The 20,579-nt window shown below is 46.3% G+C and overlaps 2 protein-coding genes across 3 annotated transcripts in view; both read left to right on the top strand.

Moving 5' to 3' along the window:
- The window catches only part of cacna1fb (calcium channel, voltage-dependent, L type, alpha 1F subunit), a 39,424-nt gene extending 32,446 nt beyond the window's left edge, over nucleotides 1-6,978 (top strand). Inside the window, exons 37-51 of one of the 2 annotated variants that reach the window (XM_037104601.1) lie at nucleotides 59-186; nucleotides 282-378; nucleotides 577-679; nucleotides 901-1,002; nucleotides 1,151-1,281; nucleotides 1,422-1,556; nucleotides 1,627-1,687; nucleotides 2,064-2,283; nucleotides 2,733-2,840; nucleotides 2,920-3,056; nucleotides 3,138-3,250; nucleotides 3,335-3,536; nucleotides 4,092-4,154; nucleotides 5,082-5,182; nucleotides 5,269-6,978. In XM_037104601.1, the coding sequence (XP_036960496.1) occupies nucleotides 59-186; nucleotides 282-378; nucleotides 577-679; nucleotides 901-1,002; nucleotides 1,151-1,281; nucleotides 1,422-1,556; nucleotides 1,627-1,687; nucleotides 2,064-2,283; nucleotides 2,733-2,840; nucleotides 2,920-3,056; nucleotides 3,138-3,250; nucleotides 3,335-3,536; nucleotides 4,092-4,154; nucleotides 5,082-5,182; nucleotides 5,269-5,532 (1,965 nt within the window). In that variant the 3' untranslated portion in view covers nucleotides 5,533-6,978. Of the gene's footprint in view, nucleotides 1-58; nucleotides 187-281; nucleotides 379-576; nucleotides 680-900; nucleotides 1,003-1,150; nucleotides 1,282-1,421; nucleotides 1,557-1,626; nucleotides 1,688-2,063; nucleotides 2,284-2,732; nucleotides 2,841-2,919; nucleotides 3,057-3,137; nucleotides 3,251-3,331; nucleotides 3,537-4,091; nucleotides 4,155-5,081; nucleotides 5,183-5,268 lie in introns of both variants that reach the window. The other variant, XM_037104599.1, reaches the window with a different exon arrangement.
- Nucleotides 6,979-11,209: 4,231 nt separating this feature from the next.
- Nucleotides 11,210-20,063, top strand: LOC119022138 (synaptophysin-like). The gene is made up of 8 exons (XM_037102721.1): nucleotides 11,210-11,304; nucleotides 14,322-14,387; nucleotides 15,563-15,687; nucleotides 16,928-17,126; nucleotides 17,229-17,423; nucleotides 17,805-18,020; nucleotides 18,173-18,253; nucleotides 18,371-20,063. Exons 1-7 carry the CDS (start codon nucleotides 11,287-11,289, stop codon nucleotides 18,236-18,238), a joined length of 885 nt encoding a protein of 294 aa, XP_036958616.1. The 5' UTR covers nucleotides 11,210-11,286; the 3' UTR covers nucleotides 18,239-18,253; nucleotides 18,371-20,063.
- The last annotated feature ends 516 nt before the right edge of the window (nucleotides 20,064-20,579 follow it).

The following is a 20,579-nucleotide window of genomic DNA, read 5'->3' as shown; positions in this document are numbered from 1 at the left end:
ATGCACATGCGCACACACATGTGCACACACATACACTGACTGTTTGTGTGTCCTTCAGATCATTAACTTGTTCGTTGCTGTCATCATGGACAACTTTGACTATCTGACACGTGATTGGTCGATTCTGGGGCCGCATCACCTGGACGAGTTTAAGAGGATCTGGTCTGAATACGATCCAGAGGCCAAGTATGTTTGTCCGTCTCCTCCAGAGTCCAGGATGTGGTCAGCCTGGCTTAGCACGCGTGTAACTAACGAGTGGATGGTTCCTCCTTTCTCCTCAGAGGTCGGATCAAACACCTGGATGTCGTGGCGCTGCTCAGGAGGATTCAGCCTCCGCTGGGATTTGGGAAACTCTGTCCTCACAGAGTAGCCTGTAAGGTAACGTCTACTGCAGACGTGGATGTGATCAGGTCTGGGGTCAGCAACAGGCCGAGCAGGTCGACATCCATGCTCTCTAATTTCTGTAGTTCCTGTTTTCTGCCTGTAGAGGGCAGCAGATGGAGCTGTACAGTAACACAACACTTTCCTCCTCCTCCTCCTCCTCCTCCTCCTCCTCCTCCTCCTCCTCCTCCTCAGCGTCTGGTGGCAATGAACATGCCTCTGAACAGTGACGGGATGGTGACCTTTAACGCCACGCTCTTTGCTCTTGTTCGCACTGCCCTCAAGATCAAGACTGAAGGTATCTGATTGGTCCAGGGCAACAGGAAGTGATGATGATGATGATGATGATGATGATGATGATGATGATCACACTTAATTAAATCAGAGTTTAATCAGAGGTTCAGTCAGAATAACCACGTGTACAAGATGAAAACTTGTACTTATGATATCGCTGATGTCACATGAATGCAACATTACCATGACTTACATATGGCCCCGCCCACTGCATGCTGTTGCTAGGTAACCCTGACCAGGAGAACGAGGAGCTGAGGGGGATCATCAAGAAGATCTGGAAGAGAATGAAACCAAAACTACTGGATGAAGTAATACCACCACACGAAGGTACTGATACTGTCTCACCTGTGTGATCTGTCTCACCTGTGTGATCTGTCTCACCTGTGTGACCTGTCTCACCTGTGTGATCTGTCTCACCTGTGTGACCTGTCTCACCTGTGTGATCTGTCTCACCTGTGTGACCTGTCTCTCTCAGAGGAGGAAGTGACTGTGGGGAAGTTTTATGCGACCTTCCTGATCCAGGATTACTTCAGGAAGTTCAGGAAGAGGAAGGAGAAAGGAGACCTGACGGGAGAGACAGACACCACCAACCCATCTGCTATACAGGTTTGTCTGTCTGTCTGCCTGTCTGTCAACATGATAACAACACCATAATATAAAGTGTGTGTGTGTGTGTGTGTGTGTGTGTGTGTGTGCGTGTGTGTGTGCGTGTGTGTGTGCGTGTGTGTGTGCGTGTGTGTGTGTAGTTGTGTAAAGCCGGTCTAAAGACTCTGCAGGATCTGGGTCCAGAGATGCGTCTGGCTCTGAACGAGGACCTGGAGGAGGATGAGGAGGAGGTGCTGATGGAGGAGGAGGAGCTTGAAGAGAACGCCGCCTACAAGGTTTTTTATCATTTTAAATCCTTGAACGTGTCATCAGAGTCCAGATGTGACACTCTTCTGCTCTCTGCAGGGTGAAAACGGGTTTGGACCGGACAAAGACCGCCGAGGCTCCATACTGACCACACCCACCGGTAACCGTCACATCACCTGATTTAATCATGTTACCATGGTTACAGTAGGTTAGTTAGGGTTGTCAATTCTGCCAGCTGACTCACGGTGACTAAAACTCAGTCCTCCTACTGAAGAAGACAGTCAGTGAGGTGTCATCATCCACAGAACAGTTCTGAAGTCGTCAGTGTAGCTCAACATGTTGGCGTGAGCGACTGTGTGTGTCCTGCACGTCGAGCGTTTAAATGTTTTTTCAGATAAGTTTGAATAAGTTTGTTTGGATTAGCGTCAGTGTTTTCTGTAACCTGACTGATCAGCTGTTCCTTTTAAAATCTAAATCAATAAAACATGTTGCTGCTGTGTATTGATGTTTGGACCGACCCTCTCATCTGCCTGCAGGTCCTGGCGGTGTTGTCGGGGACGGTGGTGTGTCTAACGGAGGTCTGATCCACCGGGTCGGCTCTCTTACCAAAATGCCGAACGGCAGCGAGCGTGACGAACACCTTCGCCATGGAGACATGAGGTCATCTGTCAATCATCACCATCCTCGCCGCTCGTCAGTAAAGAATGGCGTGCTGGACCACGGCCACAAGAGGCCGTCATACTACAAACATGGAAGGTATGCAGTGAGCTCCGGCCATGTTTTTGTTCTCCCAGCTGTTTCCAACATGTAAAACACAACAGGAAGTTACTTCAGAGAGCGACATGATGAAGTTTGATCAGACGTTGATCATGAAACACACTTAGATCACATGAAGTCTGATTTCAATACTAATAAACATATGATCACATGATGACTTCACTTTTAATGTACAATGATTCACCCAGACTGACAAGATGCTAAACTGTTAGCTTAGCATAAAAAGCAGTGCTAAGAGAACCAGAAGTCTGATGTGATTGGATCACGGATAAATAGCTAGACTGTCTCTATGACAACTGACACATTCAAGTTTAAAATATTTGAACGCAGCAGACGAGACAAATGATCGATGACGGGGATCTTCAGGTGTGAAGAGGTGATAGGGTCCGTTGATCTCTCTCAGCCAATCACAGTCTCTTGTTTCGTAGGAGGGATTCAAGGGAGCGATACTGGAGGAACGGAGATGTGGAGACGTATGGAGAGCAGGGTTACTACAGCAGAGAGGAGGACAACGACAGCATCACCTCCAGAGACAGGTGGGTGGACAGACGGGTGGGTGGACAGACTTGTGTGTGTGTGTTCTGTGTATTCATGTGTGTGTGTGTGTCCTTGCAGACATTACCTTGACGAGCCTCCTCTGCACAGAGACCACTACGATGGCCACGCCCCCTACAACAACAGTAGCTATGGCAACAGTTACAACGACGGCAGAAGGACAACCCGGAGACGGCTACTTCCTGCCACACCCACAGGTGAGTCTGTGAGGAGGTGAGAGATGAATCCGACTCACCTGAGCTGTCAGTCATTGTGACATCATCCTCGTCGTCTTTCAGGTCGAAAGCCATCGTTTAACATTCAGTGTCTGAGGAGGCAGGGCAGCAGCGATGACCTGCCCATCCCCGGGACGTACCACCCCACCTCCCCGCCACGCCGCACCAGAGCACAGGTAACACACACACACGTAACACACACTCACAGGTAACACACACACACAGGTAACACTCTTCCTCCTCCTCCTCTTCCTCAGCAGATGTTCAACAGTTATGAGTCTCGTCAGTCTTCTGGTCGCTCCTCAGCAGCGTCCTCAGCGTCCTGGGCCAACCCGTGTCCTCGCCGCGGTCGCCTCCTCTATGCTCCTCTTATCTTGGTGGAGGAGGAAGGCAGCCCGCCCTGGGGAGGAGTAGGTGGAGGGGGAGGAGGAGTGGAGGGGAAGAAGGGAGGAGCAGGAAGAGGTGAAGACAGTTGTTGCTGACTCGTTCCCAGTGTTGAATAAAATGATCTAAGCTTCCATGCTAACACTGTCGTGCACAAGCTAACCCTCCAGACAGTGACAGAAAGTCTAATGCTGTGATTCCCACTGAGAACGGCCCCTGTAGCTTGCAGCTTGTAGCCTAAAGATTGATTAATAGATTAATGATCAGCTGCACCGGTCCTTCTAAGAAAGAGGATTCCAGCCTGTAATGATGGAAAACAAATCGCGCCCATGATTCAGACACAGTGTCAGGAGAGCTAAAAATAACATTAATATTTGGTCATAAAACACAAGAAGATATATATATATGAATATATTAGTTTTCTTTGGCAAGTGACTGTGATGTAAACAGGTTTAAAGCCTTCAAGGTTCCATGACCAGGAGATAACAAACATCTGCTGCTCGTCCACAGTCACCTGCTAACATGTTAGCCCTGATAGGCTTGGCGCTAACATGTTAGCCTTGGGGCTAACAGTTATAGCAGACTACATCCAGTAGTGTTAAATAAACTCACCAGGTGTGTTTCGTCCATCAGGTGTCAGTGTGACAGGTGCAGCACCCAGACCGGCCTGGTACGGTGGCCCTGCAGGGACATCAGGTATGAGTGATCACCACAGTTAACTTTGACTTGTGATGACATCACTGTGAGTCTTTAGGCGAGTTCAAGATCACGCAGCGCTGCCTAAATCATGATACATGCTGGTTAAAATGTGTCCATGATGACCTGGATGGTTTCTGCTCCACATCTGATGTCACATGACCTTAAGTTATCGTGGGTTAGGGTTTGGGCGGCTGCAGAGCAGGTGAGCAGTTGCTCTCTAGGTGCTGTGAGAGTCTAGACCCACCTTCATGACGTCAGGACTTTGTCCTAATTGGCTTTTATCTACACTGACGTGTATGACGTGTGTTTCGATGAATTTCCAAATCCATAAGCACCTCTTTTCTACTCAGACATCACACACTGTCAGATAAGTAGCAGCTGTGTGGCTGCAGTTGTGGGACAGTCAACATGAAGAAAACTGTAAAATCCTTCATGTAACGCTGCAACCCTGAAGATCAGAATCAGAATCATTTTATTGTCATTGCACAGTGTACAACAACATTTTAGCAGCATCCAGTTATTCACACAACACAAATAGAGTAAGAAGAACAAGTAAAAAGTACAAGGCATTAGTGCAAAGTAAGTATATGAAAAAAAATAATAATATGTACAGTGTTACAATTATGTGTTGATGATTTCGTCAATAAATTGCTCAGTTCTGTCACCCTACTTGTGGTGCTGACAGAGAAGTGGCTAACTGCTGTGTTTTGCATGCAGACATCAGGTTCAACTGAAGTGTTTCTGTACGATCCACTCTTATCAGCCCTTTCTGTTCCCGTCACGTAGAGAGTGTCATAGCAGCGTTTGTAGCCCCGCCCTGCAGTCGCCAGCAGATCTGGCTGCTTCAGGCGGTCAGCAGGAGTTCAACTTGAACGCGCCTTTTGTTGTGTGTCTGAAAATATCATGTGACTTGTTGTGTTGTAGCTCCTCCCCCCTACAGAGCGTACACCACCCTCAGAGTTCCCTCGCAGCTCGGCGCTCAGCTGACAGAGAAACGAGGCTCGGCCGACAGTCTGGTCGAGGCGGTGAGGAAACATGGATCGATTACTGATAATGATGAGTCACTCATCATCAGGCCTCTGTCACTGACTCCTCCCCCTTCTCTCCACAGGTTCTCATCTCGGAGGGTCTCGGTCTTTACGCTCGCGATCCAAAATTTGTGGCGTTTGCGAAGCGGGAGATCGCCGACGCATGTCACATGACAGTGGACGAGATGGAGTCAGCCGCCAGCGACCTGCTCGGCACGGGGAGCCCCAGTTTCCTCAGCAATGTCACCGCTGACCCTGCCGCACTTTACAGCGACGAGGAGCCAATCAGAGCGGGCCGCGACGAGGACGAGCTGGCCGACGAGATGACCTGTGTGACATCATTCTGATGGGCTGCAGCTCTGGACCAATCAGGGACAAGAGACAGGAGATTGGCCTCAGTTATTGACAGGACATCTGGCCAATCAGATGACAAGACAGAGGGGAGCGTGGGTTTTAATCAGATATATTGACTGACACGATTTTAGACCAATAGGAAGAGACAGAGCAAAGGTTAAAGGTCACTGAGAGGAACAGGAGGTGGAAGAGGAGAAGTGACGTGTCTCGTCAGCTCCTTACTGTGCGGAGGCCGCTGAGCTGCACAGAAGGACGTTACCCACAATGCACTGATGAGTTTCCCAGTAGTGCTGTCACTTAAAAATGTGTCGGAAACAGCTGGTTTATCATCTCAAGTGACTGTGACCAATCAAAGATTAGCTTCAGACACTCTGTGACTGTAAATGTAGCAGCAACCTAAAAATATGAAACTCAGCAGTGCGAGATTATTAATATGATCAATAATGAGCGCTTCACTGCCATCAACACTGAAACAGTACTGCAGTGCTGCTAATAGCACAGTTAGCGTCAGCAGACAAGGCAATCTTAGCAAAGATTAGCCTCAAGCCAGAACGGGTTAGCAACAGCTGGGAGCACAAAGTGCAGCTAGCTTAACACGGCAGAGCATCAGTTTATCAGACACACTGTCATCATTTCAATTATGTTAGCATCATCATTAGCTGGGTAGCTAGCCTCACTAGATCGAAAGGGAAAAATATATTTTATCAATTGAAAGTTTGCATATGTGAACTTCCTGTTCGCTCTTCAGAACGTCAGCAGGTTTTCAGTTAAATGTCTGAAATAAGAAGAATATCAGAAACTCGTCAGAGGACGGAGGGAACCAGAGCGAAGCTAACTTCAGTTAGCAACAGAAATACATCACCCTGCTGCCCTGTGAGAGTCTCAGAGACCGACGTTTTGGAAGCTGAAAGTTGACGAACATTAAACGAAAGTTCATTAACTGTTTAACAGCACAAATGTGTGATTCTGTCTGCTCACAACTTCTGATTCATTGTGACGCTGTTAGCGATGTTAACGATCATACTTCTCAGTTTATTAACGTGTATTTTTATTCTCATTAACAAAGTTGTTGTCTTGAGTGAGACGAGGAACTGAAAAGACTCGTTGTAGTTTTTCTAATCGGACGGGAGAACCTGAGTGTTTGTTCAGTGTGTTCAGCTTTTGTTTTTTTTAATGTTTGATATTTTTTATTCTTCCACACAAAAAAGATCTGAATTCTATTTGTTTGTTTCTCGACAGCCGACGTTCCTCTGGTGTTTGTGTCTTGTCTGAATTGTTGTGTTTCCGTCAACTTTAACTTTTTCTTTCCAGCAGTTTGGACAGTTAAGGGCTTTTCAATTCCACGTTCCCCAAATGATCCTCCAGACGTTGAGATCTGCTGCGTTCAGCTGAGAAACGGCTCTGAACCTTCTTTTACCTCAAATAAAGGCTAAAAACTATTTGACTCCGCAGTTGTCTTTCAAGCCACAGTTCGTTTGATTTGGTTAACACACATCCCACTTTTATTAGAGACAGTGAACACACCACATAAATGTCACCATGATGTTATTGTAGACATAAATATATGTGCTGTGTCTCAGTTCAGGGTCTGCATCCTCTGAAGGACCCGGCCCTTGTTAACACATCAGCCGTTGTTAAATGGAATCGTCCAGCATCTCTTGGTGTACTGAAGCATTCAGAGTTCATTTCACTGGAACTAGGAGACCAAGCCGAGCTCCTGAAGAACAACCCCACACCAGAATCCCCCTCCACCAAACTGTACACTTGGCACAGTGCAGTCAGACAAGTACCGTTCTCCTGGTCCATCAGGCTGCCAGATGGAGAAGCGATTAATCACTCCAGAGAACGTCTCCACTGCTCTACAGTCCAGTGGCAGCGTGCTTTACATCACTGCATCCGACACTTTGCATTGTGCTGATGTCTGGCTTGGATGCAGCTGCTCGGCCATGGAAACACATTCCATGAAGCTCTCTGCACTCTGAGCTAATCTGAAGGCCACATGAAGTTTGGAGGTCTGTAGCGATTGACTCTGCAGAAAGTTGGTGACCTCTGAGCACTTTGTGTCTCAGCATCTGCTGACCCGCTCCGTCATCTTACCTGGCTGAGCACTTGGTGGCTGAGTTGCTGTTGTTCCCAGTCACCTCCACTTTGTTATAATACCACTGACAGCTGACTGTGGAATATTTAGGAGCGAGGAAACTTTTCATGACTGGACTTGTTGCACAGGTGGCATCATATCACAGCACCACGCTGGAGTTCACTGAGCTCTAAGAGCGACTCATTCTTTCACAGATGTTTGTAGAAACAGTCTGTGTGCCCAGGTGCTGCTTTTATACACCTGCAGCCATGGAAGTGATTGGAACACCTGATTTCAATTATTTGGATGAGTGAGTGAATACTTTTGGCAATATAGTGTAGATATATGTATATATGAGTAAAAGTTAGTTTATTAGTCTGATTACAATATTAGTAGCACTGTTTTTGTGATTGTGAATATTTGATTAGGCTTTTGTTTTGAAGGCACTGGCACAGGTGAACCTGTACATATGAGTGGGCAGGTGTTTGGAGGCTCTGGGAGACGCAGACGCCATCGTCAATAGTTTGTCACTCGAAAGGAAATTGACTGGAAAATAGTTTTGTCACATTTGGTGAGATTCAGTCTGTCAGATCCTGAGTGGACTTTAGATTTAGAGTTACTGTTAATGATAATGTTTATTTGGACAAAGAGCATTATTATTATTATTTAGAACAAATCCACCACTACAATATAAACACACACACACACACACACACTCCATGTCATATGCTCACCAACGTAATATTTTTTCTGCACCCTTTAAATTGTATTTCCTAATTACTCTGTGCCAGGTTGTTAGTGTTGTTTTTATCCAGGGGTTTTTCTTATCAATAAGACCGTCTACTGTCGTTTGTCTGCTTGTATTGGTGGACCAACTGATCCTCCCTCGTCTATTTCCTTCCACCTGGTCCTGAGCTGCAGGTCACAGATACTCCAGGTTCTTTTCTGAGCTGCATAGTAATAATCTTTTAAATGTGGCAGTGCCATTCCTCCTTTGTCTTTTGATAGTTGCATTACGTTTAATTTTATACTTGGTTTTTTACTCATCCAGTTATATCAAGAAATTAATTTCTGCCATTCAATGAACTGTTGATCACTTATTTCAACAGGCAGCAACAGGAAGAGATACAACAGGCAAAATCACCACTTCAACTGATTCAATCCTTGAAGTTCGACTGAAAAAAGGTAAATGATTCCATCTGGAGACGTCTGACTTAATTTTAATGTTGAGAGGAATATAGCTGGCTTTGGTAAGATTAATTCCCAGATACCTCATTTCTGTCTTGTTACAACTCAGGTTGTATTTAGTTACCAAATCATCTGTTGGGTTGAAATTAAAGGTCACAGTCTGAGTTTTCTGGATATTTATCTTATAGCCTGATAATTTACCGAACATATCCATCGACGACATCAAAGTTGGAAGGGATGTGGATGGTTGTGATAAAAAAATTAACATCATCTGCGAACAAAGATATTTTGTGTTCCTGTCCTGCTATATTTATACCCCTGATTTGCTTGTTTATCCTGATATACTGACTGAGAGGTTCTATGATGAGAGCGAAGAGAAGTGGGGAACAGGCCAACGCCGCCTACAAGAACGCTCCAAGATAAAAGAGTTTGAGAGGCTGCCATTTATTTTAATTCTTGCTGTTGGATTATTATATACAGCTTCGAAAGCCTCAGTAAGAACATGATGGAAACCAAATGTATCTAACACCGTATACAACAAAGTCCATCTTACTGAATCGAACGCCTTCTCTGCATCCAGTCCCACTGACACAGCTCGTGTCCTGTTCTGCTGGATATGCTACATAACGTGTAGCGTCTCTCATGGATAAATCCAGTCTTCATTCCTCTCCAAACCCTGGTCAGACCACACGGCCCAGTAAGAGCACTGCACTCTTCTACATCAGCAGCCTCAGAGGTGGAACCAAGTCCGGACCAGCGTCAGGACAGCAGAGTCTCTCTGTCTGCAGCAGGAGACTCAGGACTCACCTGTTCAGACTCACCTCGACCCAAAATAATGTCTCCACTGTATGTTCGTATCGCTGTACTTCAATCACAGCACTTACACACTGAAGGTCTCCTTGACAAACAGCGGTGATGATCCTCAGATGACGATCTGACAGTTGTTTCTATATTCTTTTCGCTCCATCGGCGGTGATGTCGTGTTTCTCTCTCGTGACAAACGTACTTACTGTAAGTTGCTTTGGATGCTGAAGTTTAAATGTAATTGTTTATTATCGTTATCATGAAAATGATCGAGATCATTTTATCGCCCTGACGTGTCTCAATGTGAAGTTGACCAGAGCTCAGAGTTCCTGGTCCTGGTCCTGGTCCTGGTCCTGGTCCTGGAACCTTGATGCTGTAAAGTTTATAAAATGTCTTGTTTCAAAAGGTCTCAAACACAAAGAAAAGTTAAATGTTAAGGATGATTCTGCTTCTGTATCCTGTGAATACTGCACGGACCTGATGTGGTTCTGTAGACCTGATTCTGTAGACCTGATGTGGTTCTGTAGACCTGATTCTGTAGACCTGATGTGGTTCTGACCCTCCACCCTGTGTACAGCTGAGGGATGTTAGCAGAGTGGACCTAGCATCCTTGACGTCATTAGCCTGTTTTTAAACTGTCTTTAGCGGTCCAGAAGATAATGGTTCTGGTTCTGTCTGTGTATCACTTTGACAGCGGAGATTGTTGTTTATTGACGTGAAGTTGGACGAGTTGAAGCTGCTCTGCTGGCTGCTGTGTCCACACATTCTGCTCCTGGTGCTGGTCTGTTCTGGGTCAGACTGGTGCTGTGACCTGTTCTGTTCATTTTCTTCATCTTTGTCAGTTTCCTCTCGCTCAGTTCTGCTGATCGGACCGTCAGGTTCTTGTGTCGGCTCGACAGAGTCACTCTGAGCTGTTTAATAGATTAATTAAACTGTTGTGTCTTTTGATTTCTTCTGCGTTGGAAATGAAGCCGTGTGGTTGGTTCTGATGAATGTTTGTCATCCAGCATCTGACAGTAAATAAATATCTGAACCTTCAGGTTTGTTTTGGTTCAGTCCTGATGAGAAGATCAATAAATCAATATCATTATTATTGTTAGATATATATCGTGATAATTATCGTCATCGATCAATTTAAAAAACACATGGTGAGAAGACTTTTGGCGTCATCATCATCGTCATCGTCTTCGTCATCATCATCATCTTCATCATCATCATCATTATCTTCATCGTCACCATCATCATCATCATCATCATCATCATCATCATCATCATCGTCATCGTCACCACGTCGGTTGCGTCACCTTCTCTGATAGAACGGAGTCCTATAGAAACTCACCCTCTCTTACTACCGTGATGACGCATGATCACCCCCCCCCCACACACACACACACACACACACACACACACACACGCTTCAACATGTTCTATCAAACTAATCAGATTATAAATGAATGACGTCATCAATACACACTGTTTATATTCTTTTGTTTTGAGCCACAATAATTAAAGCTTCGTGGCTCGGCCCCTCCTCTCCTCCCCTCCCCCTCCTCTCCTCCCCCCCTCCTCTCCTCTCCTCCCCCTCCCTCCTCCTCTCTCCTCCCCTCCCCCCCCTCCCTCCTCCTCTCTCCTCTCTCCTCCTCCCTCCATCTCCTCTCTCCTCTCGACAGGCAGCAGGATGGACATCGTAAATCAGGTACAATCGCTCATGTTATTCTCGTTTTATTCGTTTTTTTTTTCTTCCTCTCATCTTCATCATGTGCTCGTGCGCGTGTCGTGCTCGGTGCCGAGGTGGGTTCGTGTCGTGTTTCGGTTCGGCCCGCCGGGGAATCGTGTTGTTGTCTCCCGGTGAAGCATCTCTGTGTGTCGGGCCGCAGCGATCCTGCGAACATATTCATGAAGGATCCCTGAGACCATCTTCAGAACCACCGAGAGCATCTTCAGAACCACCGAGACCATCTTCAGAACCACCGAGAGCATCTTCGGAATCAGCTGATTTGATTGATTTCAATAATTATTTGACAGAAATCAAATCAGACGCGTGTGTTTGCTGCTCAGAGTCAATGTGTCCACCTGAGCGATGATCACAGACGATGATGGTGCACAGACAGCCGAGCCGAGCCGGGCCCAACAGGGCCGGGCCGGGTCGAGCCGAACCGAGCCGAGCCGGGCTGCTCCTCTGTGTGTTTGTGTTGTGAGGACTGCAGGGAGGCATGAGGGCGCTTCAGCCCTGCCAGCTGTCTGCAGGCGCACCGAGCAAAACACTGAAGACTGAAACATGGAGGTCTCACACACACAGGGTTGTGTGTGTGTGTGTGTGTGTGTGTGTGTGTGTAAAATGGCAGCCGTCTCTCAGGCTGCTGCTGTTGTTTTCAGTCTCATACTGGAGTTGATCTGTTAGATTCTCTGGTTTCCTCATCACAACGTCCCTGAACGCACCATCAGCTGTTCACTGGTTATGATGACGTCATTAGCTGCGCTAACATGGAGTCAGATTAAAAGTCGAAACACAATGAAATACTTTCACGTCAGCACTTTCAACCATCACATGACAGCGATGTAACAAAGATGGCGGCTGCCCAGGTGAAAGGTGTCAGTGAGGGTTCATCTCGGCTCTCGTCTTCAGCTCAGGAGCCAATCAGACGACAGATGGAATATCTGACCAGGAGGACGGAGGCAGGACGTCATGAGACCCGTCCCACAGCTGGTTCATGTCGGCACCGACAGGAAGTCTTCGGCCAGAGTGACGAGATGATGACGCGGCGTCGCAGCAGCTCGTCCACAGATCTGCAAAAGAGACGGCGTCTTCAAGGAAATCCTGGTCCTGGCTGCGTGACCCGGTCCAGTCTCAACACCTCCTGATGCTGTAGCCTGACAGACACCTGATGTCCACCTCAGGAAACGTTGGATGGTTTGTGTCAGAATGCTGACAGAACCCTGACAGAATGCTGACAGAACTCTGACAGAATGCTGACAGAACCCTAACAGAACGTTGACAGAACTCTGACAGAATGCTGACAGAACTCTGACAGAATGCTGACAGAACCCTAACAGAACGTTGACAGAACTCTGACAGAATGCTGACAGAACCCTGACAGAATGCTGACAGAACCCTAACAGAACGTTGACAGAACTCTGACAGAATGCTGACAGAACCCTGACAGAATGCTGACAGAACTCTGACAGAACGTTGACAGAACTCTGACAGAATGCTGACAGAACCCTGACAGAATGCTGACAGAACCCTAACAGAACGTTGACAGAACTCTGACAGAATGCTGACAGAACCCTGACAGAATGCTGACAGAACTCTGACAGAATGCTGACAGAACCCTAACAGAACGTTGACAGAACTCTGACAGAATGCTGACAGAACCCTGACAGAATGCTGACAGAACCCTAACAGAACGTTGACAGAACTCTGACAGAATGCTGACAGAACCCTGACAGAATGCTGACAGAACCCTAACAGAACGTTGACAGAACCCTGACAGAATGCTGACAGAACCCTAACAGAACGTTGACAGAACTCTGACAGAATGCTGACAGAACCCTGACAGAATGCTGACAGAACCCTAACAGAACGCTGACAGAACCGTGACAGAACGCTGACAGAACCGTGACAGAACACAGAATATTCCTCTGGAGGCGACTGGCTGCTCATGGACTTGTGATTCATGGAGAGAATCAGACGGTCAATAACTGATGTGAATATTAAATATGAGAGTGAAACCTGAGCACATATTGATCTGTGTGTCTGAGCACAAACACTGTTTACCGACTGTCAGCAGTCGGTAAACAGTGTTTGGGCTCTAATGAAAACATAATAATAATGATGATAATAATAATAAACTGTTCAGACAGATTGAGTTGAGCAGAGACGTGAAGCCACTCTGGACCTAACTGACCAGTTCAGACTCTGCTGTCTGCTCACATCTGAGGACACCATGAACATCTTGTCAAAGAATCCATCTGTCAAAGTGGATCGAGGTTCTGTGAACAGAGGAAGTGGACCACTGATCACCTGCCTACACCACAGACAGGTCAACAACCATTCACACCTGGACTCACCTGGACTCACCTGTACTCACGCAGTCTTAGCACCCCTCATGAAACTCAGAGCCCACATGTGTTCTTAACAACTCTATAAGGACACTCCCACACACTCCAAGGACACTCCCACGTGCTATAAGGACACTCCTGCACACTCAAAGGCCACTCCCACATGCTATAAGGACACTCCCACATGCTATAAGGACACTCCCACACAGTTTACACCCTGCAGCTCCTCTAGGTAAATGTGAAGAAGCCTCTTGAGACGTGAAAGTGAAACAAGTCCAGTTGACTCCGATACAGAACTCAGATCTCTAATATATGACGTGGCTGCCGTGAAGCAGCTGACAGGACATGAAACATCCACCAACACTGAAGTTCATCAGCGATCGATGACATCATGATGACATGACTTCTGGTCTGTTGTTCTATCTGTGAGAGGGACAAAGACACTCATCCAGTGTTGCACTACAAAATGTTTTGTTAATGCTACATTTATTTGTATTGTTTTCTCATTATTTGATATTTCCTGATTTATTTTTCTGTAGCATCATTTTCTTCTTAGTTCTTATATTTTGCAGTGAGTGCAGGTTGATCAGGTCTCTGTGATGTGGTGGATGTATGAACTCAAACTGTCTCTCTCTGTCTGTCTCGGTGCAGCTGGTGGCCCAGGGTCAGTTCAGGGTGTTGAAGGTTCCTCTGGGCTTCATCAAGGCCTTAGAATGGGTGAGTCCATCAGCCTGCAGCACAGACTCAACTACAAACATCCGTCTGGCTAACAAACATCAGAGTCTGTCCACTCTGATGAAGACATATCTAACTGTTCAGTAGAAAGAGACCAGATCGTCTGCATGATGAAGGGATGACGACCGTTTCTTTGTGCAATCAAACTAAAGATGTAGTCTGATGTGTTGGCTGCTGACGCTCAAAGAAGGAGTGGTCCTTCCTTCATCAGGCAGAGAGCCCTGGTCTCTGATGACATCAGACTGATGACATCAGATTGTATGGTGATGACATCTTGCTGTTCTTCCCAAATTTAAGCTCCATCTTTACAACAAACCAGCACCTGCACTAAAATGTATTACAACAGGTGACAGGAAACATCCGACATCTGAAGTCCATCATCCAACGATCGAACACGTTCAGGTCGAAACTGATAGAAAAATATGACTCACTATACAGGATGAATACACACACAACACGCTATCCACAGTTCAGCAACACGTCAAAACCAGCAAATATTCAGACTTTTGATGAAGCCAAACACTTTCTGTTCTGTGATCAGCATCTTTGTCAGTTTGATGGAAACAGATTATCTTTAAGACGATGAGAAGCTTCACACTGAGCCTCCACAGACAGACATGATGAGTCATCATCCTGCAGGAGCTTCACAGGACAGCTTCTCCTCTGCTTCAACAGGACTACATTTAAAAACTGAATGGCATTTAGTAGAGTGTATACCTCCACTGAGGACCAACAGCCCCCCTCTGTACTCATAGATAACATACCACAAACATTAACCAACGTGCACAATGTTGACGAAAGTGAGAAACAATTCCTGGATCTGTCTCTTTATCTGGATTAGCACCAAAAGTTAACTGGGTCTATTCTGGGCTGAGACTCATCCTCAATCCAAGTTTAGTGGAAATTTCAGTTCAATATAACAACAAACAATAACAATAGTAAAAAATAGACATTATAATAAAAAGAAGAAGCACTCAAGCCGAAATTGTAAGATGGCTAACATGACATCTCACCAACATCCACATTAGCATACTGATGTTAGTAGTGATGAAGCTAGCTCAAAGCAGCACAGCAGCTGCACAGAGCTGTTAGCACGTCTGACACATGATGTGAATCTAGATTATTACTCACAGATTTTGTTGCTCTTCCTCCTCCAGTTTTTCGCCATCTTTGCCTTCTCCACCTGTGGCAGTTATTCTGGGATGTTCCGGATGGCGGTGGAGTGTAAGAACCGGACCCTCAGTGACCTGAGTATAGAGGTGGAGTTTGAGTATCCGTTCAGGTGAGAACAACAATCATTAACAAGGACACAGCCGCTTCATTACATCACAACATGATGTCACGTGTCGCTTCATGACATCACAACATGATGTCACGTGTCGTTTCATTACATCACAACATGATGTCACGTGTCGCTTCATGACATCACAACATGATGTCACGTGTCGCTTCATGACATCACAACATGATGTCACGTGTCGCTTCATGACATCACAACATGATGTCACGTGTCGTTTCATTACATCACAACATGATGTCACGTGTCGCTTCATGACATCACAACATGATGTCATGTGTCGTTTCATTACATCACAACATGATGTCATGTGTCGTTTCATGACATCACAACATGATGTCATGTGTCGCTTCATGACATCACAACATGATGTCACGTGTCGCTTCATGACATCACAACATGATGTCACGTGTCGTTTCATTACATCACAACATGATGTCACGTGTCGCTTCATGACATCACAACATGATGTCACGTGTCGTTTCATTACATCACAACATGATGTCACGTGTCGTTTCATTACATCACAACATGATGTCATGTGTCGTTTCATGACATCACAACATGATGTCATGTGTCGCTTCATGACATCACAACATGATGTCACGCGTCGCTTCATGACATCACAACATGATGTCACGTGTCGTTTCATTACATCACAACATGATGTCACGTGTCGCTTCATGACATCACAACATGATGTCACGTGTCGTTTCATTACATCACAACATGATGTCACGTGTCGTTTCATTACATCACAACATGATGTCATGTGTCGTTTCATGACATCACAACATGATGTCACGTGTCGCTTCATGACATCACAACATGATGTCACGTGTCGCTTCATGACATCACAACATGATGTCACGTGTCGCTTCATGACATCACGCCTCACCTGAAGCTGAGGCTCTGCTAACACCGTGTCCATCAGAACCAGTCTCATCTCCACACAGGATCAATCCTACTGATGGTTCCGATGTGACCCGAGAGAAGAGTGTCCATCACACCTGAGCCGTTATAATAAAGACATCTTAAATATATGATAATAAACATTTAGCTCAAACTCTCCTGAATGTTTCAGAGTTCGTTGAACTCTGAAGCTCCAACTCGTAAAGTGCAAACTGTGGCCTGCTGGTGGCGCCGTGTGACCCAAGCGTGACGACGGTCTATCAACAGTCGTTAAGATGTTTCAGTGAGTAACAGACGACTCTTTTCCTCTCAGACTCCACCAGGTGTATTTCGATGCCCCCACCTGTAAGGACAAGGGAACGGACCGCCTCTTCCTGGTTGGCGACTACTCCTCCTCATCCGAGTTCTTCGTCACCATCGGCGTCTTCGCCTTCCTCTACTCCACCGCGGCTCTCAGCATCTATGTCTTCTTCTTTGAGAAGTACAAAGAGAACAACAAGGGTCCTCTGATTGTGAGTCCACCGGCTGACTGCAGACAGGTGACCTCAGGTGACCTCTGAGACATGTCCCTCACTCACTGTGTGTGTGTGTGTGTGTGTGTGTGTGTGTGTTAGGACCTGGGTGTGACCGCAGTCTTTGCCTTCATGTGGTTGGTAAGCTCGGCGGCGTGGGCCAAAGGTCTGTCCGACGTGAAGACGGCGACCGACCCTGCTGAAGTGATCACTATGATCCCCGCCTGTGATGACGATGATGGGAACCGCTGCCGTGAAGTCCACGACCCGGTCATGTCTGGACTCAACACCTCTGTGGTAAGACCACCACCCAGCCGAGGACTCAGCGGCTCAGGGATGTTTTATGAACACTGAACTGACCCAGAACTGAGGTTTGTTTCATCTAATCTGGTCTGGGTCAGCACCCCGTTTCCGTGGGAATCAGTAAACGTTCTGTAACCAGATGAAAACCGTCCACACACACGAACCTCCCCAGGTTCAGACTTCATCAGTCACTGATACGTGATCACATTTTTCTCTCCACTGGATCAGTCTGAGTCCTTCACCTGCTCTAGTTCAGCCGTTTAACATGTTCACTTGGTTTGATTAATAAAGTTTGGTTTATATTCCTCAAAGAAGTGTGATGTCATCCTAACATCAGCTCCTCTGTGTCTTCATCCGTCATCGTCTCCTCTTCAGGCTTTTGGCTTCATTAACCTGATCCTGTGGGCAGGAAACCTCTGGTTCGTCTTTAAGGAGACGGGCATCATCGCTCCCTTCATGCGGGCTCCGCCTCCTCAGGAGAAGGCTGCTGCACCGGACGCCTACGCCCAACAGGGGGCGTACGAACAAGACCCCTACGCCAGCAGCCAGGGAGGCTACCAACCCGACTACAGCCAGCAGGGCTACAACCAGGTGAGATGATCCAGATCCAGTATCTGCAGTACTTTCACTCAGTGTACCGCAGTACTTTCACTCAGTGTACCGCAGTACTTTCACTCAGTGTACCGCAGTACTTTCACTCAGTGTACCGCAGTAGTTTCACCCTGGTCTGTTGTCTCCTTCAGGATGCAGAGTACGGTCAGGGCTACGGCCAGCAGGCGGCGCCCACCTCCTTCTCTAATCAGATGTGAAGTGACAGGAAGCAGGTGAGTCACACAGGAAGTAGAGGCTGAGCTCAGTGCCTGATTGGTCCACTTGACGTCTCTTTATGTCCTCAGAACAACATTAGGTGATCTCGTGTCCTGTTTGTGCTTCCTTCCCAGAATGCATCGGAGTGAACCAACAGTGGGTCGCCTGCAACCTACCCACAATGCAACACTCATGTCTGTCTGCAAAGTTAACGGGTGGGGTGGGGGGTGGAGGTTAAATGAGGATGGGTTAGATGTTCTCTATATTGATCGATGTGTAAATGATAAAAAGAGTTATAATTCCACTAACTTGAAAGCACCAAAACAACAACAACGCTGACCAATCAGAAACAAGTGATGATATTGATCAGAGTAATTCATATTAAAGAACATAATCTGTGGAGAGAATGTATGTTTGTGTTGTATAGATATCACTGAACAGATATATAATATAGACTGAACTGTATTCATGTTTCCTATTGAACCCAATGATCTGCCCCGCCCCCTGCCATATGCCCCGCCCCCTGCCATATGCCGATGCGTCGTCAGATCCACAGACCAGATTTAAATCAGCCAATCATGGAGCTGTTCAGACTGGGTTCACACAGAGACAAACCCAATTTGAACCGACACCAGATGAAACTGGATCCAAACCAACATCACCTCCAGCTGTGTGCTGTTTGTCTTGCTGCATGTAAATATCAACACAGGAAGTGATGTCATTCTGGAGACACAGTTAACCCAGTCTGAACTCCAGCTTCACGTTGGAAACTGGATCCAAAATGGCTCCTGGTTGTTACAGTTTACACTGTCTGTGTGTTAGATTTACAGGCTCAGCTGTCTGTTACATTCCTGCTGCTCCTCTCGGATCAGAGCGGCGACAAACATCCGTCTGAACGATTAATCAATCAGAACCAGGACCGGATCACTCTGCTGGTCTCAGCTTCAACACACCGACACCGGAGGAAGCTAGCATCACTCTGATCAAATACTAACGGTCTCCATGACAACACTGACGTCCACACTGAGGCAGAAAGTGAATCTGTGGTTAGCATGTGTTAGCTAGCTGACGTCTCACCAGAGCAACAGATATTACTGACTTAGTTTAGCCGGTTACAACTACCTAACTTTGCTTGCACACATTAAGTGTGTTACTGTGGACTGAAGACAGCAGACACCATTTCACATAAACACTCAACACACTGAGCGTTGGACAGACACAAAATGGACGTCTCATGTTAGGAGGAGCTTCCTGTCGAGCGCCCGCCTCTGACACAGAGCAAAAAGTTAAAAGCTCCATGTTTGAATCTTCAGACGGACGTTTGTCAGCGTTCAACTCACTGTTTTCTGTTGTTTGTGTTCTCCTCGGCTCTCAGCCAATCAGCTGCAGCCGTGAGTCTTTCTGAAAAGTTCTGGGTCTGAAAAGTAAGAAAAAAAAAAACTTGATGCCTCTTCTTCTTTGGTTGTTCTGTTTTTCTGGGAACGTGAAGCTGTTTTTAGCGTCGGTATCTTCCTCCGCATGGTGACGTGTTTCTGCTCGTGTTGTACAGTAACTGATGATCAGTGTGATTCTACTTCCTGTTTCCTGTACAGGTGTATGTGTGTGTGTGTGTGGGTGTGTGTGTGTGTGTTTGTGTGTGTGTGAGAGTGTTTCTGTCATGACTTCTTGTACATCTCTATCAATCTCTTTTCTTTCCTCCTCCTCTTCATCACCTTCTTCTCTTTAATTGTCTTCCTTTGGTTTTTATATCTCTCAATCTTTTTCTTCTTTACTCCCTTCTTCCCCTTCTTCTTCTTCTCTTTCCTTCCTTCCCCCTCGACATCTTCCCTCCTCTTCATTTTTGTTCTCCATTTATTCTTCTGTCTTTCTTGTCCTCCTTTGTTTCTTGTTTCTGCCGATTCTCTTCCTCCATCCTGTCTTTCCTTTCTTCCTCCTCATTTCATCCCCTCTCTCCCTCTCCCTCTGTCTCTCTCTCTCTCTCTCTCTGTCTCTCTCTCTCTCTCTCTCTGTCTCTCTCTCTCTCTCTCTCTCTCTGTCTCTCTCTCTCTCTGTCTCTCTCTCTCGCCCTTGCTCCCTCTGTTTTTCTTCATGTTGTTCTTCTTCGTGACTCTCCTCTCCGCCTCTATGATGTAACTTCCTGTGTGATGATATTCTATTCAGCAGCATCAGTAACCATGGCGATGGTGTTGACAGTAATGATGATGATGTGTGTGACTTGTTGCTATGGAACCCCCCCCCACCTTTATTCAGTGTAAAATTTCAATAAACAAAAAAACTTGTCTCTGCTTGTGTTCATGATGAATGAACAAACAGGAAGTGAGTGAATGAAACATGAGGGAGTGA

This window comes from Acanthopagrus latus, chromosome 7, assembly GCF_904848185.1.
Source record: "Acanthopagrus latus isolate v.2019 chromosome 7, fAcaLat1.1, whole genome shotgun sequence".
Lineage (NCBI taxonomy): Eukaryota > Metazoa > Chordata > Actinopteri > Spariformes > Sparidae > Acanthopagrus > Acanthopagrus latus.
Note: the sequence above shows the minus strand (reverse complement) of the source record. Positions and strands in the feature narration are given on the sequence as shown.